General features: G+C 44.1%; 1 protein-coding gene across 2 annotated transcripts in view; it reads left to right on the forward strand.

Moving 5' to 3' along the window:
- PROX1 (prospero homeobox 1) overlaps nt 1–15,000 on the forward strand; it is a 49,797-nt gene that overhangs the window by 21,698 nt on the left and 13,099 nt on the right. For both annotated transcript variants that reach the window (XM_072856925.1, XM_072856926.1), the window contains exon 4: nt 1–68. This exon is cut by the window's left edge and continues 127 nt beyond it. In XM_072856925.1, coding sequence (XP_072713026.1) covers nt 1–68 — 68 coding nt within the window. The remainder of the gene's footprint in view (nt 69–15,000) is intronic.

Below are 15,000 nucleotides of genomic sequence, written 5' to 3' on the forward strand. Positions count from 1 at the left end.
CTATAACCAGAGACTGTGAGCTGTACAGGGCCCTGAACATGCACTACAATAAAGCAAATGATTTTGAGGTAGGCACCGATCTTTGTTTCTGTGTGTGTGTGAGTCGCTCCGTGGTCCTGGCTGCCTTTAAAATAATGTACCTTTTTGTTGTGGCCATGACCGGTGGAATCTGGGCATTCCACATCCCTGAATGATGCTAATTAATCTTTTTAGTCCTGGTAGCTGGAGACTTACGCCTCACTAGGACTTGACAAGAGATAAAAGTTTTCACTTTTTTTGATAAGTTTCTTAGTTTCGACTTTTTGAAGTTTCCTTTAGGAGGGACAGTAGTGAAAGAAGTCACCTCACAGCTCTTCTAAAGCTCCGTAATTGTGTGATCAAACACTTGCAATTACCTTCCTCTGCTTTCCTTCATTTGATTTATAGAACTAAAATGCATTTGCTTTGTCAAGCTGCAGGATAAAATGACTACTCGAAGTAAATGCGCTCTGTTTTCTGCTGTAACGGGTTTGTGGCTTTGATTAAGATTCCTGTTTACAGGCCAGCCTGGTAGCTCAGCAGACTATTGTTATCATTAACATGCTGACCCTCGGCGATACCACGGGAGAGTGTTTCTCCCTGCTGAGGATGGCAGTTTGCATTGTTCAGGTAGTCAGATGTAATGATGCATTTGAACAGGGTGTGCGTGAGGGGGAGGCTCGAGTAACCCCATCTCTTGGTGAAGTGGAGTGGGAAGGCGATGGTGGTACTAATTATTAATTATTTTTTTTTGTCTGCACCTTTCACTGGGGGTCAAGTTGCATAATGAGCCCCTCCTGCAGCAAAAGTGACATTTGTCGGCATAAGGAGGGTAGTTTCCTGCCTAAAATCCTTCCGAGGGATTTTTAGCAGTGCTCGTTTTCACAGCACGTAAGTTCAGATGATGCAAAAAGTCTCTAAGCAAAGACTTTCTCGGCTCTCTCAGCTCCTTCCCCCTCTTCTGGGCACGCAGAGTTTTCTGGGAGAATGGTTGCATGGAAGGGGTAGATGAAGAACGAGGGGGGAAGAGGATGTTCCTCGAGGGGTTTGCCATTCATTGCAGCTGATGACAACATCCAGGCTTCATGTTTGGTGTGCCGTGCCCCCCCAGGCCCTCCTGAGGGCTGTGGCCCTGCTAGGTACTCATGCAAGCACAAGACAGGAGACTCCCACCCCGGGAGGTAGGTCTACCTGTATGCCTATAATAGCTAAACACAGGAAAAGGAAAGGAAATACATAAGGAGAGAAGTGTGACCAACTTTTTTCTGTCAAAATGTGCTTAAATTCCCTCAAGCTTTTTTTCTTCTTAACGCAACCTTTTCCTGTTTGCAGAACGTAGGTTGAAATGTTCTTTGCCCTCAAAAGTTCTCATATCCTTGATGATTTCAGCCACTTAATTACTCCTCTTCAAAATGTTAGTTGCAGTGTTAATGTAAATGGATTACTTCAGTGAAGAATTGTGGGGAGCATATAGGTGTTTTCAGGTAGATAAGAAAATATAAATCTCGTATGTTTAGTGCTGCTGGTGATTGCAGTCTCCTCTTCTCGGCCAAGGGGTCTAGCAGCTGGTAGGAAAGGAGCCCCTGGCTTTTTTTCCCCCATCATGGAGGGAAAGAGATATTATAAATGGCAATGATTTGCAGATTCTTTCACTCAGTCTTTCTTGTGTTATCTAGTATAATGAGAGTTTTCTAGAGGTTTAAATCTTGGTTTTGCACTGCAGATCCAGCAGTTATGAGATCATGAAACTGCACAGCACAGTTTTTAATGTAGCCAATGTAACTTTTCCTGATAAATGCCTGGCCCTTCCCCCACAAGCTGCAAAGCAAAAATGACAAGTACTGTAATGTTGAAATTGGATCCAAAAGGATTTAGCAAACTGAGCATTTGCCATATTTAGCATCATCAAAGTTCCTTCCTCTCATACTTCAGTGATGCTTTGCTGATCTTCTGATTAGTCTGATACGCTGTTTTTCTTAAATCACCCACACTACTATTCCTAAACCCTCTCCCTTTATCTCTTCTTGGGTGAAATTCATGCATATACTTTATTACTCCTAAATTGACTATTAGGAAAAAATGATAAAGCTAAAATGTTCATTTGGTCCATATCAGGCTGTGCCATTGATTTGCTCAGGAATCTGTGATACTGTGTTCCTTTCCCTGCGCGTTGCTACTGACAGCTTGTAGCAAAGTCAAATAAGCTGTTTAACAAACCACATGTCCTATCGTTTTTAGCTTTGCCATTGTACCCTTGTGGCTGTGAGCCAGAGACAGATACAATGCCTCCTCCAGTGCGATGCAACTTTGCCTGTGTTTTGTGTGCACACGTGTGTGTATGTGTGTAGCCAGTTCCACGTTTCTCTCTCGCAGTAGGGTTAGCTGGAGAAACCTGTGCTGAGCTGCGCAGAGCAATTTGAAACTAAGTTTTGAAAGGGGGGGGAACCCACTATTTTTTTTGTGGAAGGTGAAGATGCTTCTTTGCTCTGGGGCTGTTCTTCCAGGGAGGGAGAAGGTGGGTTGTCTTGGTGAATGAAAGCCGCAAATGTCAGTGTCCCAGCACAAATGCTGAAGTTGGTCAGAAAGAGAAGACAGTTTGCTGTGCCACTTGATGTCTGTCTCATCTGTGGTGTTGCCATAGGCTTTTGAATGCCAGCTGCAATAAGTAAAGTCAGGTATTGTTGCTATGCATTAAAAGAAAAAAAAATAATCCCAAATAATTTTGTAACTCTCTTTCAAAATCCATCCTAACACAGATCATGAGAGCTCACACTTGTGACTGTGGCAGGATGATTTCAAACAAGGGGGACATGCTGTGAGTTAAAACAAAAATACGGTTAAAAACCATAAATAAGATCTTTTTTCCCGATTTATGTACTTACAACAAGCAAAAGAAATTGGCCTGAGGACAATACCTGGTTTTTAGCCTTGCTTTGGCTTCCACTCCTCCTCCATCATCCTTGTTCCCTGGCATTTTTTTGTAGTTACCGTTGTTCTCCGTGTATTAACGTCTCTCTGCACGATGCCCGTTCCTTTTCCTTGTGGGCATTTAACGACTCAGTCTTAGTTCTGAAGTCTCAGGGTCTCTCTGTGCTAGTGATTTCACTCTGTGCCCTCCTGCCTACTCCTTACACTCGCCACGCTCCTCTGCGTAGCGAGCGAATGAGCACCAAAGCAAGCCCCCGCACACGCCATCTTTCTGAGCTCAGCCTGCCTGCTGCTTCACGGGAACTCGCCCGATTTTGCAGACGTAGTTATTGAGATTGATCACAATAGTGAAACGTCTGCCAAGCTGCGTTATTTGCACAAATACACTGTATGCAGTTTTGGTACAGTGGGGCTTGATGTGATGATTGCCTCTTTTCATAGCGCTAGTTATGGCACGTGTCGTCGTTTCGAAGGGGGAGAAAACCATTTTTAAGAAGTTTGCTCTGCTTTTGGCAGGGGAAAACCGTACTAGTGGGAAAAACCTAATTAAGACCAGTTGTACTCACGTCTTAGCAGAATGTTTAACTTACGGCACTCTGAGTTAGTCCCATAAAAATCAATGAGATTATGTAAAACAATTCAAATAACACCACCTATAAAATCTAAGTAATAACCCAGTCACGTAAGCGGCCTACGAACCCTTGAGAGGAGTGCTGGCTGCCAAAATTTTCAGAAGTGATGATGGTTTTAAGCCAGTTCCATTTTGGGATGCTCAACTGGAGATCTATTAATGAGAGCCACTTTGTCAGGAGGTCCTCAACAGTCCATTCCCTGAAAATGAAGTGTGCCCAGCACTGCATCCAAAAATTAAGACATCCTAAATTATTGAAAATTCTGGCCACTCATGTGCTTATTTTAGGAACCTGTATTCTTCCCCAGTTTCATGTGCAGGATTCATCTTGACCTGAATTGGTGTCCATCAAAAGGAGAATTAAAGCCTTCGGACCTGATTCCTGTTTAAACTAAGGCCATTTACGAGTGGTTTTGCGATACACAGTAAAGTACAATTTATAACCACCCTAACACTGCTTTACACAACTGGAGCAGTGCAAAGTGGCCTCAAGAGAAGTGAAAATCAAGTCTGTATCTTGCTAACGTCCATCTCAGAGATTGCTCTTTCCATACGAACTGCTCTGCCCTGGCAGTCTCTGCACTTCTGGTGGTACCAGCAGTGGGCACAGCTTAACGGGACAGTTGTTTGTTTCAGTATTAAACTCCTCGCATTTTTTCCCTCAGCTGTATACATCCTTCTTCAAGGGCTTTATTGTTGTAGCATTTCACCATCGTTCTCAGCATTCTTAAAGACAAAGTCGGAAGGCTGCTGTCTGGTGATCTGCAGCAAGGAGAGTAAAGCTGCTTTGGCAATTTGAGGATAGCAAACGTAACTGTCCTGATTCCTCTGAAGAATAACTGAAACATAGATGTCTAGGTGGAACTTCTTTTTCACCTAAAAATCTTGGTTTCAGGAAATGTAATTGATGCCCTCAGACCTTTTTCTTTTTTTAAAAAAATATTGAAGAGGCTCTCTTGTGAAACAGCAGAGCTTTCCTTGAAACCGCACAGGAAATGAAGCCCGTTTTTAATCAAGTAACAAAATCCACGGCTTGCAATAGAAGGTCCGTGCGTTGCATGTATCAGTTAATGCTTATTAATCAGTTTTTGCAGTTAGTTGAACTGCAGATTGTAGTTGGAAGCTAGTAGGGAGAGAATCACGAGAGGAATCCTGTTGCAGGACTACACTAGGTTTTTCTGTTTGTGTCCTTTGGATTCAAGGTGTTTGTATAATGAAGTTGGCACATTGATATATGATCTATTTTTTAACGTCATTACAATTTTAGTTCCCTCTGCCTTTTTGTCATTGGGTTACATTTAAGCACAGCAAGATCAACTTTAAACTTCCTTACTCAACAGCTTTATTAGTTATAACGTACCGTGACCTTTCTCAACATTCTTAAAGAAAAAGATACAGCGTAATGTCACTTTACTTTGCTTATTGTTCTTTGTTGTGGTGAACAAAGCATTTTCTACAGTGGCTATAGCACATAATTATACAGCTTTCAATAGCGGTGTCTTGGCACATATCAAAGTTCAGAAGAGCCTTTAGAAAAAAAAAGATGTTTTGTGGCAGCCTAGGGAGGGTCTCATCTTTCCTTCAGAAAATAGTTCAAGGCTCTTCTGTCAAGCTTCCCTACTTAGAGCTTTTTCTCCTCCTGCTTCATAAAGTTTAAAGGGGATTCAGTGGAGTTCTATGATCTATTTCCTTTGAAAGATTGTTCCTTTGCACAGAGAAGTCCTTTGACTTCAAGAGTTCACAGATTCATGTCTTTAGGTATCATATGTCTGACCTTATCAGTTACTCTATTTAATGTAGGAGAAAAAGTCTCAACTCTTTGTGTTTGTCTGTTTTGCCTCTGTGAAATGATTTGGTGAAAAGACCATCCTTTTTAACACACCACTGAGAGGCCGTTTCTGACTGTAACCTACCCTGTGGCTCTTCTAAAAAAAAAAAAAAATTGTCCTTGTGTTTTGTGTATGGATGATTTCACAGTGAGAATAGAATTATACAAGGACAGACACACATAAAAAAATCTTTTGCTCTTTTTTCCTAAATGATCTATTGGCTATTTTGGTGGCTGCTACTCTGGTTCCCCAACAGGCACAACCATTTAACAAACACAGAGATAGCGGCTGGAGTGCTGGGCCAGCAGTAGGTTTTCCCTTGCTTCGACCTACCCCAAAGGCCTTCATAATTAATTGTCCTTCAGAGATGAGGAAAGTTCAGAGACAGTGTGTGTAGCGATGTCTATTGTCTGACATTCAGTTCTCCTTCCCTCAGCTCTTTTTCTTCATTCCACAAAGGGTTATCAATAGGAGCAGGGAGCAAGCTCTCTTCTAACAGCTGCTGGTGGTGGCTGTAGCTTTCTGTGGAAGGTATCATTGTGTTCAGCCATCTATGGATTAAATGGCTGGAAAAGTTCTAACAACCCTTTCAAACGGGCGTGTTTATTTCATCTAGATTACACAGACCTATTTAGCTAATTAAAAACTTTCTCAGAACCCCTTCTCTCCTATTCAAGGGAAGAAAAAAAATTAAAACGCTGTTGTAATTATGAAGAATGGCTGCAATGAAACTTTGGTAAATAAATGAAAAATTTGATCTGTCAGCTTTGACCGAAACGCACCCAAATAAGCACAGGCTTGTTTGTTGAGTCGTTCTGTGGTTTTGGTTTGTGGTTTGGTTTTTTTTCTTAGAGGGAAGAAAGGTGCACAGTAGAAAAAGCATAAAAGAAAACACTGGTATAAGCTGTAACAGAAACAAACACTCGCCCGATTTAAAAAACTGCCACAGTTCATACTGTCTCTGCTCATAACATCAAAGTGCAAAGATGCCCGAGTTTGCTAAACAGATTATTAATATTGTTGTGCCTTCTGCGATTAATTTAGAATCCTCTGTGGCGTAATTATTAAACTTCATATACACCAGAACAAAATTATATACATGCTTCCTTGTTTCCCCTGATGATATGCTAAACAAAGATACGGTGTGGTTAGTAGACAGGCAAGAAGTACAGTCAAATTAGAGCTGTTTATTAACAATCGTTATGTTACTGCTCCAATTAATTGGGCGAAGCCAAGAAGGACAAATACAATCATTCTTCCACTGAAAAGTTTAACTAGCAAATTAGGGAGGTTTTAATAATTTTTTTTTCTCTTAAAAAAAAATAAAAAAGAACTCCACTCCAGACCTTCACCTGCGTTCTTCATAAATACATCACTTTGCAATGAAAAGGAATAATCATATAAAACATTTTCTGGGCTCCACCTCACTTCCTTACTGTTAAGAAGGACTGCACAACAATCAAGATGAATTATTGTACTGATTAAGTTATTATGCCTGGCATTTTGAAACAGGTTTTCTGTATTTAAGAAGAAATTGCATACAAAGTAGACACAGCTAATACAGTAATGCAAAAAAAGATCATAAAAAATTAAAGTTATTCTTATGAATCTTTCATTAGAAGCAATGAAAAGGGACACTGGTGAAGCCAAGTGCTTTGTTCTTCTGAGCTCCTCTTGTAGGGCCAGATCCTGCAAACAATTACGTACTTGAGCGTTCCTTCTGCGGGAGTCCTGTTGGCACCTTCAGCCTATCTCCTGCTCTTTCACAGTTTGCCCACTTAGGCCTGTGGATTACTACCAGTGTTGTTCTACTTTATCAAACAGATGTTCCCTTTAAAAATTGACAAAAGTCCTGTAGAAAAATATACCACAAAATCACACAGCTGTATGGAGGCGAACACTTGCTTTTATGCAGGAAGAGCTGTTGTGAAATGATTTAAGGCTACTCAGAGCTTTTCAGATTACTCCCCACCGCAAATAACATGTTAAGTACTAAATTGCCCTAAGCGGTGTTTTATTACTGATCAATGAAATAGTCATCTTGTATTTTAGCGTGGAAAAATATTTTAGAGGGATTTTTCCTGGTTTAGTTCATGGATAGCAGTAAACCAGAAAGCACAACCCCCCCAAAAAAAGCAAAACCCATCCTCGTTTGTTTCTAATTTTGCTTTGGGGGAATCCTAGGATTGCTCCAGCTGAATGGTGCAGGGTTTCTATGCCTGTGTGCATGTAGTGGTGGTGTGCTGTGTTTTGTTTTGGGGGTTTTGGTGGTCTTTTTTTTCTTTTACAATTATTTACCGGTACTCATGCTTATTGCCCCATCCTCTTCTCAAACAAAACAGCCCCCTTCCAAAAAAAAAAAAAAAAGAAACCCACAAAACCAAACCAAAACTTGGCAAACTCTTCCGACTCCTACTGCCATTTCATTTTGCATTCAACAAGGGGTAGTGGGAATTGAAATGTCAACTGGAGATCGAGAAAAGCACCAATTTATAGTGCGTTAGCCTTGCACAATTCAAGATTTCTTTTGCTAGCTGCACACATTATACCCAACATCTCGCCACTCTCTTGTGGCAGTTGTGAGGAATGGCTGTTCCTTCCCGTGTGTGTACTACAGGCCTCTAAAGACTCTTATTTATTCTCTCCCATGTCACCTTGTGTACAGTCTGGTCTGTGACACTGATGGTGATTATGTCATTATTTTGCTCTGGGGGCTTTGGCACATCTGCAGAGCTGATGCACATCTTCTTTGTTACGCTGGCATACGTCCCATATCGCAAATGCTTCATTAGCCTTACTGCCTGCCTCCTTGCCAGACAAGAATACCCAAATCCAAGCTTCTTTTTGCTCTGGTCTTTTGTGTCTGTGATGAGCCTTTATTCATCTTCCTAGTTCTTCCCTGTTTTCTATTTTTCTATGTAAAACTGATTTCCAGATGTCCGTCGTTCTCCAAAAATCCATCATAGATGAGGAGTGAGAAGCAAGGTGAATTTTAACCCATGTTGTCCCTCACTTGCATAAAGTCTTATCCCTTACAAGCTGAAATGCTTTTTCCTTCATCCTGCATATAGAAAGAGTTCATTAGGCTAGGCAGTTCAATTTTAAAACTTGGTGTTTGCAAAAAAAAAAAAAAAAAAGAGGAAAAAAAAGAAAAGGAAAAGAAACCAATGATTTCTCTTACCATTTAATAAATCCTAGTTGTGGTAATGGGTAACATGCAAGTTGCACATGTTTCTTCCAGACTTTCTCAATTTCTTTTAGACGACATAGCTAAATTTCTCACTCAGAACTTCTGGAGAAGCCTCACTGTCCAGTGAAGGAGGAGGGTGTTCACGAGACCTGATCGGCTGAAATTTCTTATATTCTGTTTTAATGTGTCACATTAAAAGGACATAGAATATTTCGTACTGTGAAAATTGAGGAAAATGTTTGATCTTCTAAACTTTATCTAAGCTGTTCTATATAAATGTCATACCAGAGAGATGTGAAATAGTGGGTTAGCTTACTAGCTTTGTAAGATTTTTCCCTCCACATCCCACCCTCCCCATGCTTTTTCTCCATGACTCTGAACTAAATTCTGGGCTGGATTCTCAGTTTCTGGTGTAAATCAGCCCCAGCAATCATTGGAGCTAATTAATCTGTGCCAGCTGAAGAGCTGCCTTTTGTTGTGTTACTATACAGTCAAGTGTGTGAATATATGTTAAATGCTAATTGGAAAAAAGTTTCATTTGTTTATTTTAAAACCAAAAATTAAATGCAGACCTGGATTTGGAGTCACAGAGCCATCATGTTTATGGATGTGGGGTGGAGGGGGGCGTTGTTTTTATTTTTGTAAGGCAGGCGTGCCAAAAGAGGAGGTCCCAGTGATACCGTCTCACAGTGAGGGGTCAGGGCTGTGTGACTGACTTTAACAGAAGTCTTACAGATAGGATTGCCCGTCCTATAGGACTTTGAATAGGTCACCTTCACGCAGAACACTGTTTGCTTGGTATCTTCAACGTGTTTTTAAATGGACGAGAGCCAGGCTCTCATAACATGAATTAGCAAACTGTCATAACTTTTGGAAACCATGGGAGAGGTATAGCAGCATCGTGACCCGCACTGGTTTCTGGCCCAGCTTTCTGGGGTCCTGCCCTTTCTCAAAGCAGGTGTCCCTCGGCTGAGAGAGCAGTGGCGTGCAGATTTGCTTGCGGAGAGGCCTTCCAACATTGGCGTGGAGCGCAACGGGGACGCTGTTTCCAAAGATACTTAAATCTGTAAAGGTGTAATACTGAGGCAGTGAGGAAGTAACAGCAGAATATTGCAGGGGTCCAGGAGGACTGTGTGTCCTTCACCTGCATGAGAGAGAGAGAACCTGGGAGGTGAAGTAGCCATGGTTCAGTATCCTATTGAAGTGACAATAATAACACAAGAAGTGAAGTTAAGAAATACTGTTCGGTCCAAGAGGGAAGGAGTCTTCAGGATACTGGAGCACTTTCTGTAGTTACACAGAGCCCATCACCTGCAGTACTAGAGTATTGCCAGGTTTCATAAGGCAGGGAAAGAGCCCGATGTCTTCCTGACGCGTGAGTGTGGGTGGGTGAGAGAGGCAGGGCCAGCCAGAAGGGCCAGCTGAAGATAATCAACATACTGGAGATGATTTCTCCCTGTAGATCTGGAAGGGGCAAGGTTCATCTTTCTTATCTGCAGAGGGGGAAGGTACGCAGCCGGGCTCTGCCTCATTTGGTGTGCCACCGGAGGGACTCAGGAACTGCCCTCTGCAGGGGGGCGGTTTCAAGGCTCTGGTGGAAATGTGCCGTCAGAAGAAGCCGTGTTCCAGGTGGTGGTCCAGAGCGCTCAGAGATGTGGCCTTGAACTTGTTTCTGTAGTTAATGGAGAGGCTTTGTAGAGAGCAGCAGACCAGGGTGGCATGCTATCTGTTGCTAAGCAGAAAGGCTGCTGCATTGATTGGGACTTAGAGGGAGAACAGTGGCAGAGGGAGAACAGACACATAAATGCATTTAAAGCAGTAGTCTACAACTTCAGAAAGTTTTTAGAGGAGAGAGGGGAAACCAACGTTGCAAATAAAAGCCCTTTAACATTGATACCCTAACTCGAGTATCAATGTTCAGGGGGAAGCCGAAGTGGCTTATCTCATGCAATTGCGGGGAGGGCTGGCTCCATCAGGCGAGGCCCAGCCTCGAGGTTATCTAATCCAGTGCCGTCTGGAGTCGCACCATTTCCTTCCGCAAGGGATAAAGAGGAGTCAAATGAGAGGGAGCTCAGTCCATTAGGATATAAGACTTTGCCTTCTGACCGCACAGGCTTGCGAGGCTCACCGGTCCCCAGCAGGTCCTGCACTGAAGCTTGTAACGGGGTGACTGCAGCCCAATTTGGCCAGCTTCATGGCTCAGGGTGGAATAGATGGAGCAGTTTATCCCATCACGATGGGCTCTGCCTGGCCAGAAGAGCGTGGTTACACTGGGAGGAGGTTTGTCAGAGTTAACTGGGGGAAGCCTGGGCTGGTGGAGCCGGCTTCATTCACAACAGCTCTCACCCATAACCATGCACAATTTCCTTCCCCTGCCCCTACCTTCAGCCATGGGAAGGAGGAAAAGAGGTACCCTGCTGCCAGAGGGCATGCTTACCACCTTCATGCCACCCCCAAAAGGACCCCCGGTAACTGCCTGTTTCCCTGCCAGACTGATTAAACACCACCTGCTCCCCATCCCTCTCCCCTACCTCCCTCCTCACTCCCCCCCACCCCAACACACGTAAACCAAGGAGGGAGAGGGCACAGTTGGAGCTTTTCAGGGCCAGACACAGAAGACAAAGGTGACTGCAATGCAGAGAGGTTGGAAGAGTGAGCAAGAGCAAGTAACACCAATTACAGATGTTTACTAACTGCTACAACATTTTTGTATGTATAAGATGTACTCTAGATGTATAAGCCTTTAATTGTCACTTCTACTACAGTGTTAATGGTTCATCTAAAGGGCCAAATTCTGCTGAACATAAAAAAATCTCCGCACACTACGAGCTCTGTGAACCACTTTTCCTCTATATCCATGGTCTAACCAGCAGTTTCTGCCTGCCCAGCTCTTTTATGCACGGAAATACGCCATGAGAGCAGAGGACTTACTGCTGGTGAGAGACATACCTGCTCATCACAGTCCAGGCTGTGCCTCCTGGTCCTTCTGAGTAACACATCACATTCCCATCTGGCTGATGTGTCCAGGAGAGTATGCAACAACCTCTCTGCTGTTCCCGCAGCACAGCCAGCATTGGGTGGTCATCCCTGTACTCACTTTTCTGGACAGGTTTTTTGTGGGCGCCTGTATGCAGTACCTGCCAGAATTTGGCAGCAGGGTACGTAATATGCCACTTGGCATCGTACGCAGCCTCTTGTAGCAGATTGCGTTTCACCACAATGGTACTGAGTTAAAGTTAGACTATTCTTGTATGCGTGAGTTTTATTTCTCCTTCAGTTTTTGAATGAGACAGCTTCTGGGGTGTGACAGTAACCCCTCCTGTGATTCTTTCTTACATTTCCCAACACATACTAAACCCCCAACTACCATAAGCCGTAGGAGCCTTAGTGTTTTTTCCATTCACCGGCAGTGCTACTGGCAATGCAGTAAGTTAAGGGCAATCAGAGTTTCCATTAGAAGCCTCTGCATCTCATGCAGCTCTAATTCATCAGTAAGGCAGAAAAGGAAATTTGATAATAATCTCCCCAGTAAAATGCTATTGATGATTTTTGAGGATGGGGAAAGGGGAGAACTGAATTTCAAGGTGCAAAAAGTCTAAATAAATTGAAAATGGAAAGTCTTTTTGTTTTAGCCCGCTCTACTCTCGAAGCTTACCAAGTTTTGTGCTTAAAACTAGCATGTTAAGGCCGTTGTGTTTGCATGAGAGTAGGTTCATTTCCGTGATGGATAGGCTCATCCCCTGAACCACAGGCACAGCAGTCCCGGGACAGAGATCTTCCGGGGGTGCTGACGTGCGTGGGATGCCTCTTGCGTACTGTGAAATGGGAAGATGGGTCCAAAGAGGGAGGACCCCGGGAGGCAGAAGGGGAGTTTCAGCCTGAGCGAGCTGCAGAAGCACTGTTGTGTGCGTCCAGCCGGGGCACGCAGCACCAACGGCACTTGGTGCTCCAGCCCCGCAGGGAGCCCGCAGAGTACTTCCCAATCTTTATTTGTGGAAAAGCTTAATTGAAATGCAAGTGATTAAATCTAATGTATCACGCAGTATCCATTTTCACTGCACTACCACTTTCACTTCCCCGATATTATCAGACATCTCAGCAGCCCCACTGTCAGGTTTTTTTCCTTGTAAGAGCCGTGCCCATTCACTCTCCTCTTTGTGAGCTTGGCAGAGGAGATAACAGTAAGCCAGCAGTAGATTACTAGTGCCCCAAACTCTACTCAAGGGATAAGGGATCTCAGCTTCATTTCAAACAACCACTTTTAAAATACAGTCTTAAATCATTTGAGGGGCATGTGTTTTCCAGCTTTTTACAAAGAGTAAAAAAGCTACAGTGTAACATTAAATGCAGTAAGAAACCTCTGTTGTTTTCCTAATTCTTCTCTTTTGAGCCGGACTCGGGCTAATGCTTTTCCCTTCCCAAACGCCAGGCTCAGTGCTGCATTGTTAGTGCTGTCCCAAAAGAGTGGGCTTCTCTTTGTGTGCCACAGTGGGAGAGCAGACCATCCTGAACGGCCACCCAATTTCTTGTCCATCTTCTTCTCGTTCCAAAAAATCTGTTTCTTACAGATTTGTGCAGCAGGAGTCATGAGAGGAAACTTGAAGGCAATAAACGCAGAGTGTGGTGGCACCAGAGCTGCTGCTGTAGCCAGGGGCATTGGGACACATGTAGCGGTGGGCAAATTGACGCCCTGCTTTCTAGAAAGGTGGTGGTTGGGAGAAAAGTAAGTTTACGGGAGTGTCCAATAGTTGAGGCATTTTTCATTTGTGTTTTTAAAATAAAAGCATCCTTTCCAACTATTTCCCTCTCCTCATAAGTGATAATGGAAGAGGCATTAGCCTTTCTGTCGCCTGAGCCAACCTGTTTTTTTTTCTAAGAGGTGTCCAGGATGTTCAGCCAATTGAGTGATCTAATTAGCTGAAAATTGTTAATTTCCTTTACCTTATAAAGCACCTAACACAGAAACTGTTAAATAATGTTAAGTGTCAGACTTAAACTGAGAACATTGGGCCATATGCTGCCGTGGCTTTCGCGCCAAAAAGTGTAGCAACTTTCTCCAAAACCTGCCTCCGATTTCTGTGTAGAAGCCAAAGCCTCCTGCTTGATATGCTGCCACACCAACTCGCAGTGCTAAGATGGTCCCACGCAGCAGCTCGCTGCGCTCGGGGAAAAGAGTATGTGCATGAGAGGAGGTGACGGTCTGGATAAACGTGGCGGGAGCCAGGACACCAGCAAGGTACTGCAGAGGCTGCCCTTGCGGCTGCAGGAAAACCAACTGTAGGGCAGTGCTGCTCAGGGCAGCGTTATCCTGTAAAAAGGTGGCAGATCTGTGCCCGCAGCTGAAAATTGCGCAAGTCCCTAATCTGCAGCAGGCCTGGTGGATAGGTGGGCCGCCTTGTAGCTCTTTGTTAAAGCAGGGGGGTCCCTGACTCGGTGGGATGCACGCGAGGAAGGGGCTGGTCCCGGTATCACCAGCCTCCCCACAAGCCCACAGAGAAGCGGCCTCAGAAGTAGTGTGATGCCTCACTGCGTTACTGCTGGCTTGACCAGGGCATTGCTCAGATGTAGTGTCTTACAGGTAGGGAGGGACTGGGAAGGACTTGTCCTCAGAGGATTTCCTACATGAGAGGCTGCGGATATGGGAATAGACATCTAGGTGCCAGCTTGCCCCAGAAGCCCACAGGCTTGAATCTTCCTCCTGTGAGGAAGGGGCTCAGGGCTATGTGTGGATGATGCACATGAGTTTCTCAAGCACCTCCTTTAAGACGGTTGCGTCGTACTCCGAAACCTCACCTTTCTCTGACTTTGGGGGCGGGGGTGCCTGTGCACATCTAGTTCATGCTTTGTATGAGGTTTTCTCAGCAGAAATATTTCCCCTGAATCTCTTCTGCTCTTGCTGTACCTGTGCTGGTGCGGTCTGCTGTGCATACACATTAAAGCTGTCTGACCTGGAGCTACCCGTGGTGAGACTGCTCCCCTGACAGTGGACTCGCTCATCATCCTGGAGAGGTTCTCCATCACTTGCCTAATAGATGCTGTTCATGCCTTATCCTTGGGTTAAGAGGCTCCCTGCGGAGTCCCTCTCTATAGCCACTGTCTAGATCATCCAACTAGAAGAGTGATCTGGCCTTCCCCCTCTCACCCCCTCCAACCTGTTTACCTCCCATTACCACGACCTTGCGCTCTGCAACGTGAGCAGCCTTCACCAGCTGAAGACCTCTGATCCTAAGTCCACTAGAGATTTTGGCTTTCCTGTTTGGCAAGGCGACTTGTTGCCCACCAGGTCAACATGAATAAAGATTTTTTAAATCCATAAAGTCCTGCAGTTGCAAAAAAAAAAAAAGCTGCCTCTAGATAATTTAACCTCTCCTGGCAGCCTGACATCTTGAGCTGTCTGTGCTGCA

Source organism: Ciconia boyciana, chromosome 3 (genome assembly GCF_034638445.1).
Source record: "Ciconia boyciana chromosome 3, ASM3463844v1, whole genome shotgun sequence".
Taxonomy (NCBI): Eukaryota; Metazoa; Chordata; class Aves; order Ciconiiformes; family Ciconiidae; genus Ciconia; species Ciconia boyciana.